The sequence below is a fragment of the Aedes albopictus genome, chromosome 1 (genome assembly GCF_035046485.1).
Source record: "Aedes albopictus strain Foshan chromosome 1, AalbF5, whole genome shotgun sequence".
NCBI lineage: Eukaryota > Metazoa > Arthropoda > Insecta > Diptera > Culicidae > Aedes > Aedes albopictus.
In genome coordinates this window covers 238,248,443-238,270,255 of record NC_085136.1, presented here as the reverse complement: position 1 = coordinate 238,270,255, position 21,813 = coordinate 238,248,443, and the positions used below count along the sequence as shown (strand labels likewise).

The following is a 21,813-nucleotide window of genomic DNA, read 5'->3' as shown; positions in this document are numbered from 1 at the left end:
TCAAAATAATTTACATCAGGAAAACCAAAGACTAAACAGTTGAAAAAGTTACACAAAACAGTTGTTGCTCAACAGCACAATTGTGGTGGTTCGTCACGAAAGGGATATGGATCTTATCCCCCAAGGACGTGGTTGACTTTATAAATCTAGTCTCGCCAGAATGGGAGAATCACATACTGTAACTCATCATCTCTATTCATTAGTATTGATGATGTAGTCGAGTTCAGTCGATAACAAGATATCTCAGTGAACAACATGTTATTGAGATAACTTGCATACCTCACAGCAAAAGATTATATCACAATAGTCCTAAAATCTAGACGCAGTTCATTTTATTGTGGTTAGTTTGATTCCTGTTCCTATTTTAAGGATTTGGATTCAGTTGGAATACATTTTGCATATTGCTTATTGAGAACATATTTAACCCTTCATTGGACCCCAGGCGCCTTTCAGAGCTCGTCTTTGATGGAACACTCTCAGCGAGGTGACGAAACTGTGGCCATGAGGGTATCCCTTTTAGGGTTAAAGAGGCATTACATCCAATGCAAACAATGTGAGTTCAATTATTACAGCTGGGGTTAATTTCTATCATCTTACGAATGTGAAAGACAATCAAAAATACTCTACAGTAGATAACGGAGATGATTGTTCTTATCATCCCACAACCCACTCTTCTTGTCGCGCACAATTTATGACCAATCTTGGTGACATGCCACTTTCATCCAAAGCGACATATTGGCCTAGTGCACTGTATGTAATCTCGACTTTGATGGTTTTTGTTGTGAACGGCAGAGCTATACGCTTGGAATTGTTTTCCAATTGAGCCATTATTATCTGGAGGCTACCTGTTTGCAAATCTACTCTGAGCAACTGTGTCGTTTCTTCTCAGTTTATCTCAACAGTCGCGCCGTCGAGCACGTCTGCAGAAATGGCTCCGGCCAGTGCATTGCTAATTGTGTTGATTTGTACCGTATGTGCCGTTGAATCAGCCGATCCGTTGCGGGTTCGCTTTGATCCGCAGGATTACACCAGCACCTTCGGGGAGTCAGCTGATCTGTTTCTGTGGATTGAGTTCGTTGCGATGCGCATGTGATTCTTCAACGTTACCAATTTCAAAGTATTTCTTATAGCGGAGTTGTGGATCGGAATGCCACCGTGAAGTTCAACACCGTTGATGGAGTAAGTCCTGTTAGTGTAACGCCTGAACAGGTGTGGATCTACGAAAGTGTGAAATATACTGAAACGCCGATCATCGTGTCTGCAAAGGGTCTCCGCCAGGGGAGATTTATAGTAAAGGCCGATGTCGAGCCGGAAGGGATCGCTGATGATCGCAGGCTTTTCGCTCGGCTGAAGGTCGCCTTAAACCAGCCATTGATCTACATTTCACTGGTCATCGGATGGGCCTATACGGCATGTTGGTCACTGGGATACTATCCTCAGATAATTCCTAACCATCAACGTAAAAGCGTAGTCGGATTGAGTTTTGACTTTCTGCACATTAACATCATTGGACACGTATGCTACGCCTTCTTCAACTCCTTCATGTACTGGAATAACTTTATTGAGGTAATGAAAAAAAAATCCTACATTGATATAGCATAATTATGTCATAGGGAACTGCACGCCGCGGTTGCTAGGGAAAATTCTTTTAAGTCCTTGACGTTTCGTGGCCTTGTTGTTTACGATTTGGACTTAGAAAAATTTTGCTGGTTTTACTGAGGTGCACCCAGGTGGGCAGGGTGGCTTTGATTGAAATTATCAGCGCGTGGTTCGTGGGTGGCGGAATGCGCGCGTTCGGGCTCCTACTTGCAAGATTATGAAACCTGACTTGACTACAGTTATGAAGTTCAGCAATTTGTAAGGCATGATTAGCTGATGTCAGGATGAATCATTGACCACATGGTCACCACTGGCCACTCCGGGAACTTCCGGGATGACCCGAAACAACCTGGAGAACCGGTGATAGGGGTCAATTACGTTTATTTAGCAAAACATGATGAAAAACACCACGGCTCTTTTTTATGATTTTTCGTCAATTCACTTGTGACTGCATAGCAATACTGGCCATGGTTCCCATGTGCCACTTTCGAAACTTCCGGGATGCCCTGAAGAACCGACATTAGAGGATAATCATATTCTAACAGAAAAATGTGTCATGCGACGGATCTTCCTTCATGAATTTTCATAGATATGTTTGAGGTTGTATCGATGCTAGACATGGCCCCCATTATTGGCCACTTCTGGAACATCCAGGTACCCCGACGGAAACGACAACAAAAGCTAATTACGATCATACAACAAAACATGTAATGTGACCATCATGATTTTTAATTCCTATGTATGTGGTCGTATCAAAAGTGGCCACACTCTTGGTTGACCATTTCTGAAACTTTCTGGGGCGCCCTGAGGGAACCGATGGCCAGAATCAATTAGGTTCATTCAGCGACGGTTTTATCATGTTTTTCGAGAATATGCTTGTGGTTACTGCTAAAACTTAGAGAATGCCCTCAAGAGACTGATGGCATATTGAACAAACGCGTTCATATGACAAAATGTGGTGTGTAACGCATCTTGGCTAGGTCCAGAGAAATATCTGACAGGATAAAATAATGCCTGATGGAACTTCCGAAGGATTCCCTGGCGTAATTCCTGGAGGAATCCCTTTCAAAATGTTTGAAGGCATCCTCAACGGAATTTCTTGAGAAACGTCCGTCTGGGAATTCCTCCGGGTTCTCCTCCTCCAATTCCTCCAGGAGTTTCTCTAAGAGTTCATCCTAAATTGTTTCCTTAAGTAAGTATGAGAGTTTCTTCCAAAACTTCTCCGGGAATTTCTTCTGTAATTCCGCACAAAGTCCTTCCTGGAACTCCTCTGGGAGTTTCTTCTTAAGTTCTGTGAATACCGGGCAACTCACTGGAACAATCTGTTCCCAGCCATCTTAGCAAACTGCAGTAGAATCACTTGGCATAATACGGAACCTCACGGTGATGGCGATTGGCGACTTGCTCCGCCAACAGTCCACTCGTCAATGAGGCAGCATCACACTGACGACGACCCCGTCATGGTGCTGGCTGTCACTGATGCTTGCTAGGGGAAATACACGCATGGGAAATGCTACTCAGCTTTGTTCATACCCCACATTCTCCCTCTTCTCCGAAAAAAAAAGTTTTCTTACTCGCAGGCTTGTTATTTTTACGCTCAAACCCTCAATTTCGTTCTCTTCATCCTTATGGCACCAATGCAACAAGATACACTTCAAGATACAAGAATTAAGACGAATGGCCACATTTACTTTTTTGTTTAGTAAACGCACTTTTGTTAATATCGAACCTATATCATTTGATTGATAACTTGCAATGCTAACCAATCATCTATGGGGTTTTGCCGAGCTCCAATAAAAATAACTACAACACACGCAGTTGGGTGATGCGTCTTCTGTCCTTCAAGCGCACGACTCGTTATGTAGCCGGCCCTGTTTTTCTCTCACTCAAATCAATCATTATTCACGATTGCGAAAATTCGACGCATTCAACGAAAACGAACACATTTTGTAAGAATTATTTGTCAAAAAAGAAAAAAAATACAAAAGATTAACGAATTTGAGATTTATCAGACTAAAGATTCCGTATATCACACAACTCCATTTTCAATGCTTCAATGTGATGGTACAGATGGACCATATATAACACACAAATGTCCTTCATTATACGAAAATAGATTCTACAAAACGAGTTCGAAAGAGGTTCTACAACATATTTTCAGTAGATAAGTTTTCATTGCGTACTTCGAATTTTAAACTGTTTTACGATATGCAATTTTTATGGGCGGTTTTCATTACACGTCCCTGCATTTTCCTCACGCACAGCTTTCGGCAGTTATCATGCAATGCCAATTCCTTAGACGGGTTTCTTTACACATCGCTGCATTTTCCTGATGCAAACAATTTTCGGCAGTTTTTCAATAACGACGTTTCCTTGGACGGATTTCATTTCACGTCCCTGTATTTTCCTTATGCAGAAAAATTTTCGGCGGTTATCCAACAACGCCTTTATCTTGGACGGTTTTCACTACACGTCCCTGCATTTTCTTTATGCAGAATAATTTTCGGCGGTTATCCAAAAATGCCGTTTCCTTGGACGGTTTTCATTACACGTCCCTGCATTTTCCTTATGCAGAAAAATTGTCGGCGGTTATCCAACAACGCCTTTACCTTGGACGGTTTTCACTACACGTCCCTGCATTTTCTTTATGCAGAATAATTTTCGGCGGTTATCCAAAAATGCCGTTTCCTTGGACGGTTTTCATTACACGTCCCTGCATTTTCCTTATGCAGAAAAATTTTCGGCGGTTCGACACGCCATTAATTTGCCCAACCAAAAACCCGAGCAAAAACCAATTCAACCAACCAACGCCGCGAGTATTTTACGGCAACATTCACAATAGTCAAACACCTCTACCATCATGCACATCAACCTGTTTGCATTTACCGTTCAACCGAGCGACAACACGACCATCCATGCCGAGCAAGAACATGAAGAAACATGCATGCAATCATCGACCGACCACCTATCCACAGCGTGCTACCAGTCGACAACAAAAATCAACCACGTCACCGCGCCTTTTTTCATGTGTTTGTGCTAGAACCAAGGCTAAAACAGAACGCGGTTGGAATGACAAAAACTTTCCGCGCTCTAGCTTTCGTCAGGAACCGCAGAATTGCAACACCCACTTCACTGTGTTTGCAGCACCACCACACACTTCACACACCAAAACGATTTGTTTTCTCTCTCTGTTTTTATGCCAAGTGATTCTACCTATTTTATGATTAACTTGTTATTGATTATGATGTACTCCTGGCAGGATCGCCAATGTGAATACCGGGCAACTCACTGGAACAATCTGTTCCCAGCCATCTTAGCAAACTGCAGTAGAATCACTTGGCATAATACGGAACCTCACGGTGATGGCGATTGGCGACTTGCTCCGCCAACAGTCCACTCGTCAATGAGGCAGCATCACACTGACGACGACCCCGTCATGGTGCTGGCTGTCACTGATGCTTGCTAGGGGAAATACACGCATGGGAAATGCTACTCAGCTTTGTTCATACCCCACAAGTTCCTCTGGAATTCCCCCCGGCAGTCCCTTTTAAATTACACCAGGAGTTTCACGTAGAATTTCACTGTGAGTTTGTCATAATTTCCCCCGAGAGTTTATGCTGAAATTCTTCCACAGGCAGTTTCTCATGAAATTCCTCCGGGAATTTCCCCAGGAATTCCTACGGAAGATGCTTGTACAATTTCTTTAGTTCATTCTAGAATATCTCTGGAAGTTCCTTCTGAAATTCCTCCGAGAGTTCATCCTGGAATTCTTCCGGGAGTTCACTCTGAAGTTCACGCGGAAACTCCAACGGTAGTTCGACCTAGAATTTATCTGTGAGTTCGCCATAGTATTCCTTCAGAGTACCATCCGGGAGTTTCCTCCTAGAATTCCTCTTGAAATTCCTCATGGAACTTCCTGGATCCCAAAAATGCTTCAGGAGTTTATCACAGAATTGCTCGGATGTTCCTCTTGAAAAACGTTCGGGAGTTCCTTCAGGAAATCTTCCGGAAGTTCCTCTGGAAGTTCGCCCTGCAATTTCTCCTAAAGTTGTTTCTGGAATCCTTCTAGGAGTATCTCTGGAGTTAATCTGAGAATTCCTCCAAAAATTCCTCCTTTCTTACCGAAATTTCTCTGAAGGGTCACTTTGAAACACCTTCTGAAATTCCCACAGGAGTTGCTCGTGAAATTTCTCATTAAATTTCACAGGGGACTCTACTTTTATTTCTTAGGGGGGTTTGCCTTAGAATATCTCTAGGAGTTTCTCCTAAAACTCTGGGACTTCCTATTGAAATTCCTTCTGGAGTTCCTCCTCCTCTGAGAGTTCACGCTGGAGCCCCTACGAGAGTTCATCCTAAAATCCTCCGGGAGTAAGTCATAGTATTACTTCGGATTCTCCACTTGAATACTCTCCACGAGTATCCTCCTGGTACCTCTATGAGAGTTCCTCGAAGATCCTGGAATTTCTCTATGAGTTCGTTATATTATGTCTTCGGATGTTCCTCTTGAATACCCTCCTGGAATTCCTTCGAGAGTTCCTCATGAAATGTTACCAGGAGTCCCTTCTGAAATTTCTCTAGGAATTCCTTCTGGCAGATCCTCCTGGAAATCATCAGATAGTTCCTCCTAGAATTCCTGCGGAAATCCTTTCGGTAGTTCCTCCTGAAACTACTTCGTGAGTTCATCCTAGAATTTCACAGGGAGTTTCTCATGATATTCCTGCGAGAGTTCATGCTGGAATTTCTTCGGAAGTTCCTTCTTGAGTTTCTTAGGTTATTTTTTTGAAATTCCTTCAGGATTTCCTCGAGGAATTCCTGCGGGAGCTGCTCGTGGAATTTCTCCTAGAAAGTCAACGGAAGTTTCTCCTGAAATTCCCACGGGAGTTTGACCTGGAATTTCCGTAGAAGTTCCCCTGGGATTTCCTCCCAAAATTCCTATGGCGATTTCTCCTAGAATTCCTTCGGTAGTCCTTCCTGTAATACCATCGAGAGTTCGTAAGAGTATTTCTTCAAATGTTCCTCTGATTGTTCGGATCCTGGTGGCCGCTCTAGCTACACCAAAGTTAAGGAACTTCTTGGAGGTTCCCTGGTCTTGTTCCTGGAGAAATCCCTATCAAAAGTCGTTAAAAATAATTTGTGGCGCTAGTGATTTCTGACAGATGCTGTGCCAGTTATTTTTCCAGAAGCTCCACCATGTATCATTCCATGAGTTTCGTAAAGGATTGTGCGTAGTGTTTCACCAGGGATTTTTCTGAAGATTCACTAGTAATTTATCTTGAATTCCACCACTGACTGCTCCAGAAGTTCAGCTAGAAGTTCTTCCACAAATTTCTCCAACAGTTCCGGAGGGTATTCTTCGTGGTGTTTATCAGGGATTTTTCCTGGAAATCCATCAGGGGTTGCTCTTAGAGTGCTGCTTCATTCCCCCAACAGCGGGGGTAAAAAAAAGAGTACTGCAGGTGATTACTGCTGCAATTCCTCTCAAAATTTCTTTAGAAATTCCGCCATACAGGAACTCCTCTAAGAAATTCATACAGGAACTCCGCTAAGGACTCCTCTAAAATTTACGCAAATTACTGCTCTTGAATTCCATCTGGGTTTTTTTTTAAAGAGATTCATCTAGGAGTTCCGCAAGGGCAATGCACTGCATCTGGATTATCTCTGCCAGATATTTATTCAACAATTCCAACAGAGATTTCCTCAATATATTAGTCAGAGATTCCTCAAACATTTTGCCAGACGTTTCTCAAGAAATTCCGTTGAGGATGCCTTCAAACATTTTGAAAGGGATTCCTCCAGGAATTACGCCAGGGAATCCTCCGGAAGTTCCATCAGGCATTTCAAAGGAATGAAGGAATTTCAAAAGGATAACCTAAGAAACTCAAGAAGGAACTCCCGAAGAAATTCCAGCATAAACTCTCGCAGGAATATCATGAGAAACTCCCTGTGAAATTCTAGGATGAACTCACGAAGTAGTTTCAGGAGGAACTACCGAAAGGATTTCCGCAGGAATTCTAGGAGGAACTATCTGATGATTTCCAGGAGGATCTGCCAGAAGGAATTCCTAGAGAAATTTCAGAAGGGACTCCTGGTAACATTTCATGAGGAACTCTCGAAGGAATTCCAGGAGGGTATTCAAGAGGAACATCCGAAGACATAATATAACGAACTCATAGAGAAATTCCAGGATCTTCGAAGAACTCTCATAGAGGTACCAGGAGGATACTCGTGGAGAGTATTCAAGTGGAGAATCCAAAGTAATACTATGACTTACTCCCGGAGGATTTCAGGATGAACTCTCGTAGTTCCGGAAGTTCCATCAGGCATTTCAAAGGAATGAAGGAATTTCAAAAGGATAACCTAAGAAACTCAAGAAGGAACTCCCGAAGAAATTCCAGCATAAACTCTCGCAGGAATATCATGAGAAACTCCCTGTGAAATTCTAGGATGAACTCACGAAGTAGTTTCAGGAGGAACTACCGAAAGGATTTCCGCAGGAATTCTAGGAGGAACTATCTGATGATTTCCAGGAGGATCTGCCAGAAGGAATTCCTAGAGAAATTTCAGAAGGGACTCCTGGTAACATTTCATGAGGAACTCTCGAAGGAATTCCAGGAGGGTATTCAAGAGGAACATCCGAAGACATAATATAACGAACTCATAGAGAAATTCCAGGATCTTCGAAGAACTCTCATAGAGGTACCAGGAGGATACTCGTGGAGAGTATTCAAGTGGAGAATCCAAAGTAATACTATGACTTACTCCCGGAGGATTTCAGGATGAACTCTCGTAGGGGCTCCAGCGTGAACTCTCAGAGGAGGAGGAACTCCAGAAGGAATTTCAATAGGAAGTCCCAGAGTTTTAGGAGAAACTCCTAGAGATATTCTAAGGCAAACCCTCCTAAGAAATAAAAGTAGAGTCCCCTGTGAAATTTAATGAGAAATTTCACGAGCAACTCCTGTGGGAATTTCAGAAGGTGTTTCAAAGTGACCCTTCAGAGAAATTTCGGTAAGAAAGGAGGAATTTTGGGAGGAATTCTCAGATTAACTCCAGAGATACTCCTAGAAGGATTCCAGAAGAATTTCCAGAAAGAATTCTAGAAACAACTTTAGGAGAAATTGCAGGACGAACTTCCAGAGGAACTTCCGGAAGATTTCCTGAAGGAACTCCCGGACGTTTTTCAAGAGGAACATCCGAGCAATTCTGTGATAAACTCCTGAAGCATTTTTGGGATCCAGGAAATTCCATGAGGAATTTCAAGAGGAATTCTAGGAGGAAACTCCCGGATGGTACTCTGAAGGAATACTATGGCGAACTCACAGATAAATTCTAGGTCGAACTACCGTTGGAGTTTCCGCGTGAACTTCAGAGTGAACTCCCGGAAGAATTCCAGGATGAACTCTCGGAGGAATTTCAGAAGGAACTTCCAGAGATATTCTAGAATGAACTAAAGAAATTGTACAAGCATCTTCCGTAGGAATTCCTGGGGAAATTCCCGGAGGAATTTCATGAGAAACTGCCTGTGGAAGAATTTCAGCATAAACTCTCGGGGGAAATTATGACAAACTCACAGTGAAATTCTACGTGAAACTCCTGGTGTAATTTAAAAGGGACTGCCGGGGGGAATTCCAGAGGAACTTAAGAAGAAACTCCCAGAGGAGTTCCAGGAAGGACTTTGTGCGGAATTACAGAAGAAATTCCCGGAGAAGTTTTGGAAGAAACTCTCATACTTACTTAAGGAAACAATTTAGGATGAACTCTTAGAGAAACTCCTGGAGGAATTGGAGGAGGAGAACCCGGAGGAATTCCCAGACGGACGTTTTTCAAGAAATTCCGTTGAGGATGCCTTCAAACATTTTGAAAGGGATTCCTCCAGGAATTACGCCAGGGAATCCTTCGGAAGTTCCATCAGGCATTATTTTATCCTGTCAGATATTTCTCTGGACCTAGCCAAGATGCGTTACACACCACATTTTGTCATATGAACGCGTTTGTTCAATATGCCATCAGTCTCTTGAGGGCATTCTCTAAGTTTTAGCAGTAACCACAAGCATATTCTCGAAAAACATGATAAAACCGTCGCTGAATGAACCTAATTGATTCTGGCCATCGGTTCCCTCAGGGCGCCCCAGAAAGTTTCAGAAATGGTCAACCAAGAGTGTGGCCACTTTTGATACGACCACATACATAGGAATTAAAAATCATGATGGTCACATTACATGTTTTGTTGTATGATCGTAATTAGCTTTTGTTGTCGTTTCCGTCGGGGTACCTGGATGTTCCAGAAGTGGCCAATAATGGGGGCCATGTCTAGCATCGATACAACCTCAAACATATCTATGAAAATTCATGAAGGAAGATCCGTCGCATGACACATTTTTCTGTTAGAATATGATTATCCTCTAATGTCGGTTCTTCAGGGCATCCCGGAAGTTTCGAAAGTGGCACATGGGAACCATGGCCAGTATTGCTATGCAGTCACAAGTGAATTGACGAAAAATCATAAAAAAGAGCCGTGGTGTTTTTCATCATGTTTTGCTAAATAAACGTAATTGACCCCTATCACCGGTTCTCCAGGTTGTTTCGGGTCATCCCGGAAGTTCCCGGAGTGGCCAGTGGTGACCATGTGGTCAATGATTCATCCTGACATCAGCTAATCATGCCTTACAAATTGCTGAACTTCATAACTGTAGTCAAGTCAGGTTTCATAATCTTGCAAGTAGGAGCCCGAACGCGCGCATTCCGCCACCCACGAACCACGCGCTGATAATTTCAATCAAAGCCACCCTGCCCACCTGGGTGCACCTCAGTAAAACCAGCAAAATTTTTCTAAGTCCAAATCGTAAACAACAAGGCCACGAAACGTCAAGGACTTAAAAGAATTTTCCCTAGCAACCGCGGCGTGCAGTTCCCTATTGCTGTTGTTTTTTTTTTTTTCAGCAAGAATACTTCGATCGTCATCCACATGGTCTAAATCCAGTGATTGGTAACGACGTTGGATTCGCAGTACACGCATCGGTTGCCACTGGGTACACAATTCTGCAGTGTTACATCTATCAGAACAACGGGAATACGGTTTCTCCCACCGCCAAGGTAATCATTGGGACGTACCTGGTGATCATAGCGATATCGGCTAGTCAGGCGGTGTTTGGAGCTATCCATTGGTTAGACTTTCTGTACATCTTGAGCTATATTAAACTGTCGACGACACTGGTGAAGTATTTTCCGCAAGCCTATATGAACTTCAAGCGGAAGAGCACCGAAGGTTTCTCTATTCTGAATCGTCTGCTGGACATTGCTGGTGGGCTACTTGGAATTATTCAGATGGTGATAAACGCGTGGAATTTTGGTGGGAGTCTTATGAAATTGTTAATCAATATAGCGTCAAACTATGGTGTATGTTTGTCTGTTTCAGATGATTGGCAATCTATTTGGGGAGATCCTGTCAAGTTTGGATTGGGACTATTTTCAATACTGTTCGACGTAGTTTTCATAGTGCAACACTATGTTTTATACAGGTTTGTAGTAGAGTTTATACATCATTTCTGTGTTTAGGTCAACATTTGTTTATGATTGCAGGAAACCAGTCGTGGAGGAGCCAGTATACCAAAGTGGAAAACAAATAACCCAACAGACGACCAAACTTTGAATGTTATTGTATTTTGACAAATAGTACATTATGTCTCGTAATTTCAAGAGGATGATTTCCGGTACAACTATTTCATTGACATGTTTATATGTCTTTGAGAACCAAATAGCTGGAACTGGTATAGTACTGTATATTACTAGATGATAATTTGATTAGGAATTTTAACTAAGAAATATATTCAAATGTTTTATAAGGCCTTTTCAATACAACTGTTTGTTGACACACATGCAAACCCTTGTTTTTTGTATGAACGAGTTGCAGCTCTTGATAAAATCAGAGAAATGGCGATTTCGACTGTAATGATTACTTTCAATGAACTTGGCTGGATTGCAATCTCGAATTTATTATCTTGGCTCCAACGTTTCGATCCTTATTTAGATCTTCACCTAGAAGGAAGGATTCGAAGTAATAGATTACCAAACCAACTTGGCAACGACGAAACATAGGCAGGCTGAATGTTTTGGACAGCTACGAATAATTCTGTATCCTTGATGAAAATCCATGTATGGGATTGTAACGTTGGATACAGATAATAAATTCGTAGGCCTGCTTATTAACACTGCAAGTCCAAGTTCATTCAGAGCTCGCAGTCGCACTTAAGCAGCAGTTCGAGGTAGATGCACCAAGTGCATCGATCCGCCTACGAAAATAGGCCTACGGCACGCACGTAGATCGCCATGAACAAGCTTTCTTCAGGTAGGAGCCTAGAATTCTTTTCTAAGCGAACCAGTGCGACACATCAGTGTGGTGTGGACTTACAACTTTTGACACCAAGAGATGACCGAGCACCGGAGCATGCTCAAACGGGGGGTAGCATTGGGCTCTGATGGGTCACTTCAGAAATTCCACACATCCACACTCTGTACGAGTGATACGACACCACTTCCAAGGTAGCACAGTCCAGCTAGGAGTGCCCCGAGCACATCAGGAACGACGCCAGTAAAGTTCCTGATTACGACATACTGGCATACGGCAAACCTTGGCGTGACCTTAAAGTACGTTCCTTACCTGTCTTCTCTGTGACTGTATCCAGTTTATGCAACCACCTGGGTGGAAGTAGGTTCAGGCGAACACTCCTGTTTAGCGCTGATCCGGCTCTGAGCTCAGTCCCCATCATGACCTGTGCCAACCCTCGGGTGCTCTCCCTGCTTGCATAGATAACCACCAGGATCATGTGCGATTACTTCAATGGTAATGCAGGATAGCGGCTCCAAAAGGAACCTAAGAGCAATGAGTACTAAATCCCAAAACCAAGTGATCGAAAACGGAACGACAGAGTGAACGGCGTTAAAATCCTTAGCGCGAGGAGATCTGGAGGTCTCGCCATTACGAGGGGCTGGTGTTCCCACTGGCGAACAAACTGCAAGAAGCTTATTGGAGGAGCACGAGGTGGTGCAGCGCCGGTCGAGGAAGCGCAGATGACCGGCGCGATCCTCACGCGGGCGCTGAACCGCAAAAGGAGCGGGCTACCAAAGATGTTGGTAGTTGTCGAGCAGCTGGACTAACATCAGCAAGGACCTGAAACGCAGGTCTGGCATCGCAACGATGGCGCATGAGATCAAGCAGCTAGCCGGGGCCGTAGCAGAGAGGTCGTACCGCCCTACGGCTCGAGCTGCATGGCCGAAACCTGCCGAGGAGGAAGAAAGGGATGGCCAACGCGAGCAACCAGGCTGTTGCGGAATACGAACGATAGGCCCTTTGGATCTACTCTGCATAAAGGCGGCGTGACGTAGCGTTGAACGTCAACCGTGACTTATCGATGACAGCTCTTCAACCACGACAGCAAAAAGCAAATGAAAACATACCCAGAAGAACGTGAAGTTGATGGAAAACTTAATATCTCGATTATTGCTATTATTTCTATTATAAATTAGTTCATTTAACTAACTACAGCAAAATAACGTGAATTATTCATAGTTTGAGGTCGGTATAAGGTGAATAATTTGATCTATTCTATGAAATATCCATGCAACTTAAATCTATCAACAAACATGCACATGCCTTATGATGAACTTACATTTATTCCTAAAATTACAGTAAAACTATAGTTAGTCTTTGGTGCGAAGTTATCGTATAATCTAAATACCGATCTGATTTATATTGATAAGTAAGTACGGACAACTGAATTAGTTGGATCTGAGTTTAATTAAGATTTTGTTTTGCGTATTAGCTCACCTAACCTCAGAATCTGCCACTGGAACCGTAATTGGAGTTTTTGGATATTAAGGAAACTAATTTGTGAGTAATTATTGAATTTATTGGATCGATGAATGTTAAATAAAGTCGTTCTTTCCAGTCGAGTAGCGGGAATAACCGTACTGCGAAGCCGTTTTTTAACATCCTCGAAAATTACTGCATCCAATCAGGTTCCAGCCAGTAATGAGCAGTGCAGCGATGCAGTCTGTCAACCACTGCAAGGCATGCAATCGGCCGGACCATGCCGACGATATGGTTGCATGCGATATTTGTGGAACTTGGTTCCACTACACTTGTGCAGGACTTCAAGCCTCTATTTGCAACAAGCCATGGCATTGTGGATATTGCTCCAGCCGGGACGACGGCACTAACAGCTCAGCGATTTCGGTCAGCTCCGGAAGCTCGAATGCCCGTTTGCGGTTGAGGCAGCTAGAAGAATCTATGGCGCTGGAAGATCGCCTTCTACTGCAGCAAGCTGAACGCGAGCGAGCTTTTCTAGCCGAGAAGCATCAGCTGGAGGCTGAGATTCAGTCGGACAGGCAGCTTAGAGGCAGCACTTCTAGCTTTAGGAGCCGACACAGTGCTAGGAGCCGGCAAAGTTATAGAAGCGAGGTAAGAGCGTGGATCAATCAATCGGTAGATACTCCAGCGAAGACGGTGGATCATCAACCAGGGGCGTCAACATCGACACCTATTGTTTCCACTGGGAACGTGGTTCTAGCGGTACCAGAACAACAAACGGTATCAGCTCAGCCGGTTTCTTCTCTCGATCATCCGATGGCAACCCAGGGTCTTGCCAATCAACCTCCATTCGTGCACCCCAACGTTGGCCAGGTCACATCGATTCTCCCACCAAGTGATTTGCCGTCAGTCATCGCACCCGTCGTGTCAGTAGCTAACAGTGACCCAGCGAGAACAATGACAAACTGCACAACTATTCATCCTCCTGAGCAGTCGTGTTCAGTTCCGCTTAGCAACGTCGTCCACCAAGAACAGCAGAAACAACACCCACTGCATCAGCCTAACCGGCAACTTCCACCGACCGTTCTGTCAGGTCCGAAGCAGCCAGTGCTTTCAGGTTCGAATCCTTTGGGAAGTCACGTTTCTGCCCGTGTACGCTGTGGAAGTCAAGCTCAGCTGCCAGATGCTCAGCTACCCAGGATGCAGCACCAAATTCATCAACGATTCCAGCCGTGTGGTCAACAAACTGGTCAGCCCTTTCCTCCAACACTGAACCAGAACGCCTCTTCGTTTCCAGCACAGTGGCCGCGAAACGCAAATGTGACCTTTGTCGACAACCAGCAGCATTTTCCAGCTGCAAACCAGATTCCCGTTGTGCAGCCGATCGGCGCTTTCCACCCGATGAATGTCTACCAACCGTCGTACCCTCGATGGTCAACAGAATCGGTGCCGTTTCAGCAATCGAGTACCACTGTGGGAAATGTAGCAAGAACCTACGCATCGGAACCGCAACCGGATCCAACAGGACATTCTGATCAGCAGACACTTTCAGGTCAAGCTTCGAGCTTCCACCGAGCACAAGCTGCTGAAGGAATATTGAGCGCACAGCAGTTGGCTGCACGACAAGTGGTATCGCGTGAATTGCCTAAATTCTCAGGTGATCCTCTTGAGTGGCCAATGTTTATAAACGCGTTTGAGTCCACGACGGCCATGTGTGGGATTCAACCAGACGAGAACCTGGCCAGGCTACAAAAAAGCTTGGTTGGCGCTGCTAGGGAGAAAGTCCAGAGCATACTGACTCTGCCGACGGCGATCCCAGAGATCATTGAAACTCTTCGCGACGAATGTGGCCGACCGGAACAGCTAGTTCATTGTCTGCTGGTCAAGATTCGACACGCACCTCCGCCCAATGTCAACAAGCTTGAGACGTTAATCAGTTTCGGAAGGGAAGTAAGAAACCTGGTGACCTTCATTGACGGGGCGAATCTGCAAGACCACTTGTCGAACCCCATGCTGCTGTCAGAGTTGGTAGGGAAACTACCTCCTAGTCTTCGCCTCGATTGGGGTCTTCATACGCAAAGGGTACCGCAGGTCTCGCTGAGGATCTTCAGTGATTACGTCACATCCATCAAAACTGCTGCGTGCAAAGTGTCGCTGCCTACTGATTCGCATGTGGACGAGAACCGAAGAAGTAAGAAGGAGAAAGGGGGGTTCGTTAACGCGCACACCGTGGAGGAGAAGAGGAGCTCCCCGGTATCGAGCCCGAAAAAGGAATATCATCCAAAATCCGAATCGTATGTTCCTAAACCGTGCCCTGCGTGTAATAATAGTGACCATAAGCTCCGAACCTGCGATAAATTCATTGGCTTCGGTATGGATCAAAGGAAGCGTCTCGTTGATCAGCTTAAACTATGCCAACGTTGCCTGGGAAGCCACGGAAAGTGGCCGTGCAGATCGAAGCAAATCTGTGAAACCAACGGATGTAAGGAAGCTCATCATAGACTGCTCCATCCTGCGAACACCAAACCAAACAATGCTGAGCATGCAGGCCCGTCAGGAATTATCTCGGCTCACTGTTCTCGCCAAGCCGGCGTGTTATTCAAGGTGATTCCTGTCACCCTCTCCAGCAATGGCAAGTCCGTCTCAACCTTCGCATTCCTGGACGATGGATCGAATGTCACGCTGATGGAAGAAGCTATTGCTGATGAACTTGGGCTGAACGGGAATATCAGTTCGCTATGCATCCAGTGGACAGGGAGCGTTACCAGGAAGGAACCGTCATCTAGGCAAGTGGAGTTGCGCATTTCCGGTGTCAACGGTGGACCAGATTACGCCATATCAGGGGTCCAAACAATACCGCACCTGGACCTACCGCAACAAAGCCTGGATTATGAAGAACTCTCCAAATTATTTCCGCATTTGAAAGGTCTTCCTGTTCGAAGTTTTTCGAATGCAGTTCCTCGTATTCTCATAGGTCTGGATAACGCCGCGCTGAAGTTAACGTTGGACAAACGCGAGAGGCGTAGCAGAGAACCGATAGCAGCCAAAACGCGACTTGGGTGGACAATATTCGGAGGTGGACACCGAGGAATGCCACATACCGATCACGTGATGTTCCACATGTGCAACTGTAGCGCAGACGAGTCTCTCCACAAGCTTGTGAACGACTACTTCGCAGTGGAGTCGCTCGGTGTGAACCCTTTGCCACCTTTAGAGTCTTCCGAAGATCAACGAGCTCGGCAGATTTTGATGCAGTCCACTAAGCGGACCGAGTCTGGCAGGTTCGAATGCGGCCTCCTATGGAAGAGCGACGATTTCGAGTTCCCTTCTAGCTACAGAATGGCTGAACGTCGCTTAATCTGTTTGGAAAAGAAATTTGCCAAAAATCCAGCGCTGAAAATGAAGGTTGCAGAGCAGATCGACGAGTATCTGCAGCGCGGTTATGCTCATATTGCTACCGAGGACGAGTTACAGCAGTCTGATCCACGTCACGTCTGGTACCTTCCCCTAGGTATCGTCCAGAATCCTCGCAAACCTGAGAAACTTCGCATCGTGTGGGACGCAGCGGCCCGTGTAGGAGATGTGTCACTCAACTCCATGTTACTGGTCGGGCCAGATCTTCTAACCCCACTGCTCAAGGTCATCTGTGGATTTCGTCAACGGCAGTACGTTGCAGTTGGTGATGTCCGCCAAATGTTTCACCAACTGCTGGTCAAGGAAAGCGACCGCCAAGCCCAAAGATTCTTATTTCGAATCGATCCCGAGCAAGCGCCAACGGTGTACGTCATGGATGTCGTTATCTTCGGCGCATCGTGCTCCCCGTGTTTGGCGCAGCATGTTAAAAACACCAACGCCAAGGACTTTGAGGAAACGTTTCCAGAAGCGGCGGCGGCGATCATCAACTGTACATACGTTGACGACTTTCTGGACAGCAGAGATACGGTAGATGAAACTGTGCGGATCGTGAAAGAAGTGCGCTTGATCTTCGATAAAGCTGGATTCGAGATTCGCAACTGGCAGTCTAATTCTGATGAGGTACTTCGACGGGTTGGGGTCGACAGCAACGATACTGCAAGATGCTTTTCAGTTGAGAAGTCTACGGTTGCCGAACGTGTTTTGGGGATGACATGGGATCCCAAGGATGACATGTTCGAATTTGAAACCCAGTTCCGTGAAGATCTTCATCCGTTATTATCCGGAAGCATCGTCCCCACAAAAAGACAAGTTCTCCGGGTCGTGATGAGCCATTTTGACCCCATCGGGATCGTAGCTACGTATACAGTGCACGGAAAAATTTTGATTCAGGATGTTTGGAGATCCGGTGTTAGTTGGGACGATCCTGTGACGACAGATGTTTTTGAGAATTGGCAGCGATGGGTTCGATTGGCTCCGCATCTGAGACAGGTTCGAATTCCAAGGTGTTATTTCCCGAATTACCACCCGAACAGCTACGATTCTCTCGAACTCCATATCTTCGTTGATGCCAGCCTAATGGCATACTGTGCTGCAGCGTACTTCAGGATTTCCGACGAAGGTTCACCGCGCTGTGCCCTAGTAGCCGCGAAGACGAAAGTTACACCTCTAAAACCTCAATCGGTTCCAAGAAACGAACTGTGCGCTGCGGTGATTGGAGTGAGACTTCTAAGGAGTATCCAGGAGAATCACTCCATACCAGTCCAGAAACGCTACATGTGGACTGATTCAACGACCGTTCTCGCTTGGTTGAGGGCAGATCCTCGGAAGTTCCGGCAATTCGTTGCTTTTCGGGTTGCTGAGATTCAGTCGGAAACAAGTATCGATGAATGGCACTACGTCCCAACAAACCTGAATGTCGCCGACAAGGGTACCAAGTGGGGAACAGGTCCGTGTTTCGATCCAGAAAGTCCGTGGTTCACGGGACCAGCATTTCTACATCGAGCAGAAAAGGAGTGGCCGCGTCAACCGGCCAAATACGCAGAGCCTCAGGAAGAGACTAAAGCTGTTCAACACCACGTTGCAGTGTGTGACTCAACTAACGATTTCGGAAAGTTTTCTCGCTGGAAGGATCTAGTGAAGAACCTGAGCTACCTGCATCACTTCGTCCATCGCTGCCGAACTCCTCACCGAGAAACGACTGGCAGTAGGATTGCAGTTTTGGAGCAGCGAGATTACGTAGCAGCAGAGGCAAGTTTGTGGCGAGTTATTCAAGGCGCAGAATACCCCGAAGAGGTATCCATCCTGCGTAAGAATTCTGAGATGCCCAGTTACGAACGCAAGCCGCTGAACAAGAGCAGCTGCATTCGAAAGTTGTCACCATTTCTAGACGACAAAGGTGTGTTGCGGATGAGTAGTCGGATCAACGAAGTTTCGCTGTATTTCTCGGCAGAATTCCAAAATCCGGTGATAGTTCCTAGGGGTCATCATGTCACCAAGCTCTTGATTCTTGAACATCATCAACGCTACGGACACGCGAACGTCGACACTGTTGTCAACGAACTGCGCCAACGGTATTACATCCCCAAGATTCGTTCTGAAGTAAAGAAGGTCGTGAAACAATGTATGTGGTGCAAAGTCTACCGAGCGAAACCTGCTGAGCCAAAGATGGCTACTCTGCCACATCCAAGAGTAGCGCCTTATGTTCGTCCGTTTACCTTTACCGGCTTGGATTATTTCGGGCCTTTGATTGTGAAGCGCCGGCGATGTAATGAGAAACGGTGGGTGGCACTATTTACATGTTTAACCATACGAGCGGTACATGTTGAAGTAGTGCATACATTATCAACGGAATCGTGTAGACTGGCAATCCGCCGTTTCATATCCCGAAGAGGTGCACCGCAACAGATATTTAGTGATAACGGTACCAATTTTCGGGGAGCTGCTCGCGAGATTGCCGATGAGATCAAAACTATCAATCGGGAACTGGCCAATTCATTCACCAATGCTGAAATCGAGTGGGTTTTCAACCCGCCCTCTGCTCCCCACATGGGTGGTGTATGGGAGCGAAAGGTACGCTCAATCAAAAACGCGTTCAAATCTTTACACCATAACCAACACTTGAACGATGAGGAGCTGGCGACCTTTTTGACAGAAGCCGAAATGATTGTCAACTCCCATCCGTTGACTTTCGTGCCGCTAGAAGACTCTACAGAAGAAGCAATTACCCCCTACAACTTCCTGCTGATGAGTTCGAGTGGCGCCAACACTGCATCGAGAATACCAATATCTGAAGAGATCTCCTTAAGAGTAAATTGGAAACTGATGCAACAACTTCTAAACCAGTTTTGGAAGCGGTGGATTCAAGGCTACCTCCCTACCATAGCACGTCGGACCAAGTGGTTCAACGATGTCCGCCCGCTCCAAGTTGACGATCCGGTAATCATCGTAGACGAGACGGTTCGTAACGGATGGCTTCGAGGTCGTATTGTGAAGGTCTACACAGCGAGTGATGGTCAGGTCAGGAAGGTTGATGTCCAGACAGCATCAGGAGTATACCAGAGGCCTGCGATCAAAGTAGCTTTGTTGGACGTACTGCGGAGTGGTAAGGCCGTTCAAAGGTAAGGCATTACGGGTCGGGGTGTTGCGGAATACGAACGATAGGCCCTTTGGATCTACTCTGCATAAAGGCGGCGTGACGTAGCGTTGAACGTCAACCGTGACTTATCGATGACAGCTCTTCAACCACGACAGCAAAAAGCAAATGAAAACATACCCAGAAGAACGTGAAGTTGATGGAAAACTTAATATCTCGATTATTGCTATTATTTCTATTATAAATTAGTTCATTTAACTAACTACAGCAAAATAACGTGAATTATTCATAGTTTGAGGTCGGTATAAGGTGAATAATTTGATCTATTCTATGAAATATCCATGCAACTTAAATCTATCAACAAACATGCACATGCCTTATGATGAACTTACATTTATTCCTAAAATTACAGTAAAACTATAGTTAGTCTTTGGTGCGAAGTTATCGTATAATCTAAATACCGATCTGATTTATATTGATAAGTAAGTACGGACAACTGAATTAGTTGGATCTGAGTTTAATTAAGATTTTGTTTTGCGTATTAGCTCACCTAACCTCAGAATCTGCCACTGGAACCGTAATTGGAGTTTTTGGATATTAAGGAAACTAATTTGTGAGTAATTATTGAATTTATTGGATCGATGAATGTTAAATAAAGTCGTTCTTTCCAGTCGAGTAGCGGGAATAACCGTACTGCGAAGCCGTTTTTTAACACAGGCTCTCATGTCGGTTACGAAACGCGCAAGAGGCAGGGAAACCAAGCCCGAGGAGACAAACCCTAAGAGAAACGGGAGCCAACCACCGGACCAAGGGAAGTGTGGTAACCGACGCTTGGAATTGAATTCTACAAGAATTCAATTCCTTTTTCCCTATATAATATAGTGGTCTCGTGGTGACCATTCACCGCAAAAGTCGTTCATAAACTGATCGCTCCGTTTCGAACGAATAACCGCCAACCCAACAACGCGGGTGTACCTCACAAACACGCACCCACTCTTTCACCGATGCGATACCTTATCCCGCTTCGTATCTCTCTTCGTTCAAACAGCTGTCTCACTCTCACATTCGCCATTCATATTTCATGCTCACCTCACGGCAGCGATGCTGACGGATGATGTGCCTCTGGGCTGCGCGCGCCAACCTAAGCATGTATCTCACCAATACACAAGAGCGCCGTCGCCGTGGGCGCATATGCTCGAACTGGTTCAATCGAAGTTGACAGCAGCTTGCGGGAAAGCTTTTGCTAGACCGTCAAGTTCGTCATCAACAGACTCATTTCGAGTACATGCACGGAGGGAAATCATAAAGACTTTTTAGATTCTTATACAAATTCAATAGGCCTAACTTAATACACCACAGGAAGGAGAACCCTTAGATTATGGTTGGAGAGAAGAATGAGTTATAAAAAGTGAAATCAGTTCTCAAGCGCGAATGGAACGGCGCACTGGTCTTTAATACTGAGGCAGATGCATACGCCGAGGAGCTGTGGACCATGTAAGGTGAAATTCGTCTCACACCTCTGGGCGCGGTTGTAAAGAGCATCCGGCTCACTAGAACTGGAGAGATGATGCTAAGGCTGAAGAAGGAGGCGGTCAAGAAAGGCACCTCTTACAAGGTACTAGCTTAGGAGGTATTGGACGAAAAAGTGCAGGTGAGAGCCCTAACGGCGGACTCTCGTGCAAAAACCTGGACGAGATTACCGACGCAGAAGAGCCCGTAGCCGCACTTGACCAGCAGTTCGGTGTAGATGCACCAAGTACATTGATTCGCCTGCGAAAGTGTCCGTCAGGCACGCAGATCGCCATGGTTAACCTCTCCGTAGGGGAGATGAACAAGGCGACTACAGTCGGCAAGATCAGAGTAGACTGCTCATTGTGCCCGCTCAGTCTCTCGTGGCTCTTCA

The 21,813-nt window shown here is 45.3% G+C and overlaps 2 protein-coding genes across 6 annotated transcripts; both read left to right on the top strand.

Annotated features, from left to right (window-relative positions):
* Nucleotides 1-620: 620 nt before the first annotated feature.
* LOC109425341 (cystinosin homolog) lies at nucleotides 621-11,450 on the top strand. The gene is made up of 5 exons (XM_019700590.3): nucleotides 621-1,071; nucleotides 1,131-1,566; nucleotides 10,537-10,945; nucleotides 11,012-11,114; nucleotides 11,176-11,450. The coding sequence occupies exons 1-5, from the start codon at nucleotides 929-931 to the stop codon at nucleotides 11,243-11,245; spliced, it is 1,161 nt and encodes a 386-aa protein (XP_019556135.3). The 5' UTR covers nucleotides 621-928; the 3' UTR covers nucleotides 11,246-11,450.
* A 1,469-nt stretch (nucleotides 11,451-12,919) lies between these two features.
* LOC109428605 (uncharacterized) lies at nucleotides 12,920-20,099 on the top strand. Of its 5 annotated transcripts, none has more exons than XM_062846478.1 (4): nucleotides 12,920-13,168; nucleotides 13,283-13,352; nucleotides 13,416-13,483; nucleotides 13,542-20,099. In XM_062846478.1, exon 4 carries the CDS (start codon nucleotides 13,625-13,627, stop codon nucleotides 19,937-19,939), a length of 6,315 nt encoding a protein of 2,104 aa, XP_062702462.1. In that variant the 5' UTR covers nucleotides 12,920-13,168; nucleotides 13,283-13,352; nucleotides 13,416-13,483; nucleotides 13,542-13,624; the 3' UTR covers nucleotides 19,940-20,099. The 5 variants fall into 5 exon arrangements, with proteins under 5 accessions (XP_062702462.1, XP_062702463.1, XP_062702460.1 ...); XM_062846479.1 differs by having other exon boundaries at nucleotides 12,920-13,179; XM_062846476.1 differs by having other exon boundaries at nucleotides 13,283-13,483.
* Nucleotides 20,100-21,813: the final 1,714 nt, after the last annotated feature.